At 37.1% G+C, this 6,615-nt stretch overlaps 1 protein-coding gene and 1 pseudogene across 1 annotated transcript in view; one reads left to right on the top strand and one right to left on the bottom strand.

The window, feature by feature from the left end:
* The window catches only part of HEATR5A (HEAT repeat containing 5A), a 113,233-nt gene that overhangs the window by 48,000 nt on the left and 58,618 nt on the right, over positions 1 to 6,615 (bottom strand). Inside the window, exons 20-21 of the mRNA XM_023514397.1 lie at positions 924 to 1,062; positions 371 to 550 (exon numbers count right to left, since the gene is read on the bottom strand). Coding sequence (XP_023370165.1) covers positions 371 to 550; positions 924 to 1,062 — 319 coding nt within the window. The remainder of the gene's footprint in view (positions 1 to 370; positions 551 to 923; positions 1,063 to 6,615) is intronic.
* On the top strand, positions 5,543 to 5,642 carry LOC111726054 (annotated as a pseudogene).

The raw sequence follows: 6,615 nt of genomic DNA, 5'->3' as shown, positions 1-6,615 counted from the left end.
GCCGTCATTGTTGTTTGGCGGGTCCGGGCTGGGGATTCGAACCCGCCACCTTAGGTGTACATGGCTGGCACCTTAGCCGGTTGAGCTATAGGTGCCAAGTCAACAACTCTACTTCTTAATACGTTTTATATATGAAAGTAATCTAAAACCATCAAAAGAAATAAAGCAGGCTTAAGTGCTGAATTTATATTGTTCAAATTAAAAAGAATTATAAAATATCAGAACTAGCATCTTCATTTAAGGAAAGGAACAACCAGACAATCACGATCCAAATATTCAGACGGGAACTGATGACTTCTCAGTGGCACACAATTTTATATAGCATTTACTTTCAACTTCATTATTTCAATTGATAATCAGCAGTACTTACCAGCTGATGCAGCAAGTACATCTTTACAAAGCTTTAACCAAAGGGAGAGTTTTTCCACTGCCATAGATGTTAGCATGTGATTTAAAGTCTCTTTGATATCATGACATAGTATGTGATCTGTCTCTTTGTCGAGTAAGGTCAATAATGCCCCTTCCAGTCCAAATTCTCTGATGTTAGCATCTGACAAGAAGAAAATCAATGCTCTTTAAGAATATAGAAAATAAGGGGGGTGCCTGTGGCTCAGGGAGGAGGGTGCCAGCCCCATATACCAAGAGTGGTGGTTCAAACTGGCCCCGGCCAAACTGCAACAAAAAATAGCTGGGCACTGAGGCGGGTGCCTGTGGTCCCAGCTACTCAGGAGACTGAGACAAGAGAATCTCCTAAGCCCAAGAGCTGGAGGTTGCTGTGAGCTGACACTATGGCACTCTACTGAGGGCAACAGAATGAGACTATCTAAAAAAAAAAAAATTATTTAAAAAACTCATGTACATAGGGAAAATTTAAGATTAAGACAATCCTTTGATCTGGATATAATCCTGATGAAAAGAATTACCTGGGGTCCATTCCTGTCTTCTATCCTTAGCAAACATAACAGCATGTTCTGAAACTTCAGCTGCTTCTCTCTGTACCAGCTGACGTAAGCAAGCCAGTACAGCTCTTCTCAGCAACAAGTAGGGACTACAAAGATTCACCTGAAAAACAGCATTTGAGTAATGAAAGCACTAAAATTCTTGGTAACACTCAGTAAGTCTAAGAGATATTCACCAGATCCACTTCTGATTCTGGCCAGCTCAGGATGAGCTGGATACAATTTATTAAACACATACAAACTTCTTGAAACTATTCTAGTATGTAGTTCTGATGATGTAACTTAGAAACAACTTTAAGGAGTACTACTGTACTAGATTATACACGATTCATGAACAAATCTAAGCAAAAGCCTCTTGACAGAAGATAGAATTTATACAAGTAAAAATAGTTTTCAGAGATAAAAGAAATGCAATTGGAAGGATGTATCTGAAGTTTATAACTCTGTGTTTATGCAACTATATCATAATGTTTACAGTTCTCTAAGTAGAAATTTATATAAATCCATAAAGGCAATAGAGCATAATGGTTAAAATGGAGGTTCTATAATCAAACCATCTCCATTTGTGTTCTAGATCCACCATTTACTAGTTGCGACTCTGGGCAAATTATTTAAATCCCTCTGTGTGTTAATATCTTTATTTGTAACACTAACACATCACATAGGGCTGTTGTGACATTAACACAAAATGATATACAGAGTGCTCACCACAGTACCCAATAAATAGTAAATTCTCAATAAAAGTTATTTTTACTATAGTCTCTAACAATAGTATTTTATTCAGATGAAATGTAGACTAAATAAATGCATTTAAAAATAAGGGCAGAGTTTTATTCAGAAAACATACAATGTAAATCTCGATAGGTTTTATCTAATTGTGGCAAATAAGATTTGTGATATAACTCATATGGTCAATTAAAGAAGTCAAAGATCTCTGGATACAAATTCTTACTCCATGGTTTCCTAAGTGAAATGAAGGATAGTGATTTTAAATTTATTTTGTTCTAAATTTAAAAGTAAAGATCAGTTTGCTATGGTCTACAACAATAAATATACATCTTACAATAGTGATTTTTCAAAGTTAAATTTGAGAAATAATGGCATGAGATTTGGCATACGTGAAAAAAAATGACTGAAGTAGGTGTGTTTATTGTAAAGAGCAGAGGTTAAATTTGGATAGGAAAAAAGAACAGGTGGTAGGAGTTGGTTTTCAAATTAGAAGAAACAAGAGAGCTAAATTTTATCAGAAGCCAAAAAACATAAAGTTTGTAAATACGTCATCAGTAAAACAGATGGATGGGAATGGCTTCATAAGTATGTTCTATTTTATCCTCAAGCTCTATCATAAACTCAAAAGTAGACAGAACTATAATTCACAGGAAAGTCTCAAGATAATGTCATTCTAGTCATGTTTAAGAACTCTGTTGTTCCTGTTAGAAACTAGTATATAGGATTAACAGAGAAGTTAAAATATAAAAAGACTAAGCTTACTCATGCCCAGGATTATTGCTGTATTTCAACAATAATGACAAAAAAACACTCTATAAGAAGATTTTAAAGAAAAGTTAATAAACCTACTAGCTATTTTAACTGGAGTTTTACAAGCATATAATACAAGGCAGGTGCAGCATTTACTCAGGCTGTTGAAATAATCTTTTAGAAAAAGCATGCTTACAAGTACTGTTTATTTGTTTGGCAGAAAGAAGACTAAAAGCTGTCACACAAAGCAAAACGGGAGGCTTACTATCTCCATGTCATTCTCCAGCATTTATGTTGGGAAGAGGAAAAGAGTGCTTTAAGGCAAACAATGCAAGCAAAATACAGAAATTAAATTAAGCCATAACTATAATTCCTTTCTAAAACGAATATATGGAGTATTAAATTAAAATGATGCAAAATTCAGTGCAAGGAGTGAGTACACCAGCTGGAGAAGGTTAGGAAGGATTTGTTTACATTGGTATTAAATAAACACCATGTAACATGCTACATTCCGGACTTTGCACTAATGGTTAGCTTAAACAAAGAGATGCAGAGGAAAACCAACATCTACAACCAAAACGACACAAAGAAACACCACTGCAAAACTCAAAACCAAAAAAACCCAAAAAAACCCAAACAAATAAAAGTTACGAATCAAGGGTCGGGGACCTACCAACACAGAATTATCCAACAAGATCTCCTGCACAAAAACAAATGACAGACCGGTCACGACAAAACCAAAAGATAAATACTAGGATGACTCTGACAACAGTCAGCTAAGCATTAAAATATAAATATTGATTGTTATTCATATTGGCTTAGCTTCAGCTTAAACGATATGCCACACATACTTTACTTTCCAAATTAACAAAATAGGAGCTGAGCCAAAATCTTGAATATACTCAATTCAAGAATTCCAGGATATAAAGATATAAAATATAGTATAATTTTAAAGTATATATTTTAATAATTAGGTTTTCCTTTGGAATCTCTGATTGCACCTCAATATCCAAGTTAAGCAGGCACGCATGTGAGAGGAGAGATCTGGACTGCAGTCACATAAACAGGTGTCCAGCAAGAGACAAAGTTAACAGTTTACCTCATCAGAAGTTAATAATAGCTCTTTCTTACTCTTAGAAGCCAAGTTTTAAAACTAAGAACACTCAGAATTGCTAGTGTGGCTAAGGCCAAGTTCAGAATGGAAGCTGAACAGCATGCAGTTAGAAGAAAATCCTTTCTAGTACGATTCTTGTCTAATGATGAAATGCAATTTTCTTGTTCCAGAGAGTATTTTTAAAATATTAAATATAATAAACCCAATCTAATAAATTTAGAATTACTAACCAATATATTAAGACATGTAATTAACACACTATAGTGATAGTAATTTTTGAATATGTATATACACACATATATATATTTTTTGAGACAGAGTCTCAAGCTGTCACCCTGGATAGAGTGCTGTAGTGTCACAGCTCACAGTAACTTCAAACTTTTGGGCTTAAGCAATTCTCTTGCCTCATCCTCCCAAGTAGCTGGGGCTACAGGCACCCACCACAACACCTGGCTATTTTTTTTGTTGTTGCACTTGTCATTGTTGTTCAGCAGGCCCGGGCTGGGTTTGAACCTGCCAGTCTCAGTGTATGTGGCTGACCCCCTACCCACTGAGTTATGGGTGCTGCCATGAATATATTTTTATAATAAAAATCATTACAGCTTAAATATTATATTTATCGTGAATAAGATTTGTAACTGTTATTTCTGATTTTCTCAATTACTCTGATTGCACCTGAAGAAAAAAATCTGACAATAGTCTCTATTCTTCTATATATATAATCTTTTTGATCTGGGGAAGGAAAAAAGGTAACAAGTCTTATAGAGCCTATTTACCATGAATTAGTGGTTAGTTTTCCTTTTCCTTTTATTTTTGAGATAGAGTCTTAATTTATCCCCCTCTGTAGAGTGCCATAGTGTCACAGCTCATAGAAACCTCTAACTCTTGGGCTCAAATGATTCTCTTGCCTCATCCTCACAAACAGCTGGGACTACAGGTGCCCACTACAATGCCCAGCTATTTTTACAGAGGTTTCCCTCTGGCTCACCTTGATCTCAAACCGGTGAGCTCAGGCAATCCATCAACCTTGGCCTCCCAGTGTACTAGGATTATAGGCATGAGCAACACACCTGGCCTGTTTTTCATTTTTCAATAAACTTTGACTAATAAATGAGTTAATGTATCAGTTAAAGAAGAAATTTGAAAAGGCTTAATAACAGAAATTTTCTACTACAATTTAAGAAGAAAAAATGGCAGTATCACTATATTTAAATGGAGACTGAAAGTTAGACCAATTTGCAAAAGAGTGAAAATTTTTTTAATAATTGACTTCAGCAAGGTTCTTCAAAGATAAAAGAGTAATGTTCCTGGCAGTGCCTGTAGCTCAGTGGGTAGGGCGCTGGCCACATAGACCCAGGCTGGCAGGACTGAACCCAGCCCAGGCCAGCTAAACAACAATGACAACTGCAACCAAAAAATAGCTGGGCGTTGTGGCAAGAGCCTATAGTCCCAGCTACTGAGGAGGCAAGAGAATGGCTTAAGTCCAAGAGTTGGAGGTTGCTGTGAGTTGTGATGCCAAGGCACTCTACCCAGGGTGCCACAGTGAGATACTATCTCAAAAAAAAAAAAAAAGAGTAATATTCTTGGGCAAAATTCCTTCAATAGTATAAGTAAAAGCTTTTTCCTGTAAGTGCTATTTTCCCTAATACAAAATTAATCCCAAGATCTAAAAAATATAGGACCAAAAGTTTTGGTCAGAAAAATCAGTCCTGGCTCGGTGCCTGTGGCTCAAGTGGCTAAGGCACCAGCCACATACACCTAAGGTGGTAGCTTCAAATCCAGCCGGGGCCCGCCAAACAACAATGACAGCTGTAACCGAAAAATAGTCGGGCATTGTGGCGGGCGCCTGTGGTCTCCGCTACTTGGGAGGCTGAGGCAGAAGACTCGCTTGAGCCCAGGAACTGGAGGTTGCTGTGAGCTGTGATGCCATGGCACTCTACCCAGGGGGATAGCTTGAGGCTCTGTCTCAAAAAAAAGAAAAATCAGTCCTGTGCTTGCTTTGGCAGCACATATACTAAAATTGGAAAGACACAGAGATTAGCATAATCCCTGTATAAGGATGACAAATTTGTGAAATGTTCCATATTTTAAAAAAAGAAAGTCATATCCTTTTTTTAAAGTTTTATATGACTATAGCTATCAATAATTAATACAATGGGTAATATATGTTTAAGACACATGTCAAGACAAGAAAAGCAACTACCATTCTAAAATGCTAATTAAGTGCCTGGGATAGTGCTTTTTACATGCAGCGCTTGGTGTAATCCTGTGTTTTACAGACAAGGAAGCTCAGGCTATTATAGGTTATGGGACTTCGCTAAGGGCACATAGCTCAGCCTTCCCACAGCTAGGCTCTCCAGAGAGTTAAGATAAGATCTATCCACAAGGCAGGGCATGGTGGCTCGTACCTGTAATTCTAGCACTCTGGGAGGCCGAGGTGGGAAGACTGCTTGAGCTCAGGAGTTCAAGACTAGCCTGACCAAGAGTGAGACTCTATCTCTAAAAATAGCTGGACATTGTGGCAGGTGCCTGTAGTCTCAGCTACTCAGGAGGATGAAGAAGACCACTTGAGCCCAAGAGTTTGAGGTTGCTGTGAGGTATATGATGCTATGGCATTCTATTGAGGGTGACAAAGTGAGACTCTGTCTCCAAAAAAATTTATTTTTAAAGATCTGTTTATAAAATCTACAAAGGCAGTAGGGAATAATGAACTAAGGGGCTGAACAAGGAGCCCAGGAACATGGATTTTACACTTAAGAGTTAGCTACTGCTACCTAGATGTGTTACCTTGGGCAAGACAATTGACTGCTTGGTTTTCAGTTTATCTTATTGAGATTTGTTTTAATAATGCAAACATCATTCTACAAAAGTAGGGATAATCTATGTGACAGATTTTTAAATTCTGAGCTTTTTTCAAACTCTGAAATGCTGTGCATTCTGCTTCAAGATTGAAAATGAAAGGTCTATCAAATGTAATGATTCTCAACTGCCATGTTACTAATAGGAAGTGTGCTGTGAACACTGCAGGGGCAGAAAAAGTTGAAAAGCAGGTTGTCAAGTTAT

This window comes from Otolemur garnettii, unplaced genomic scaffold (genome assembly GCF_000181295.1).
Source record: "Otolemur garnettii isolate 467f Iridium unplaced genomic scaffold, OtoGar3 scaffold00052, whole genome shotgun sequence".
NCBI lineage: Eukaryota > Metazoa > Chordata > Mammalia > Primates > Galagidae > Otolemur > Otolemur garnettii.
This window is presented reverse-complemented; position numbering and strand designations above follow the sequence as displayed.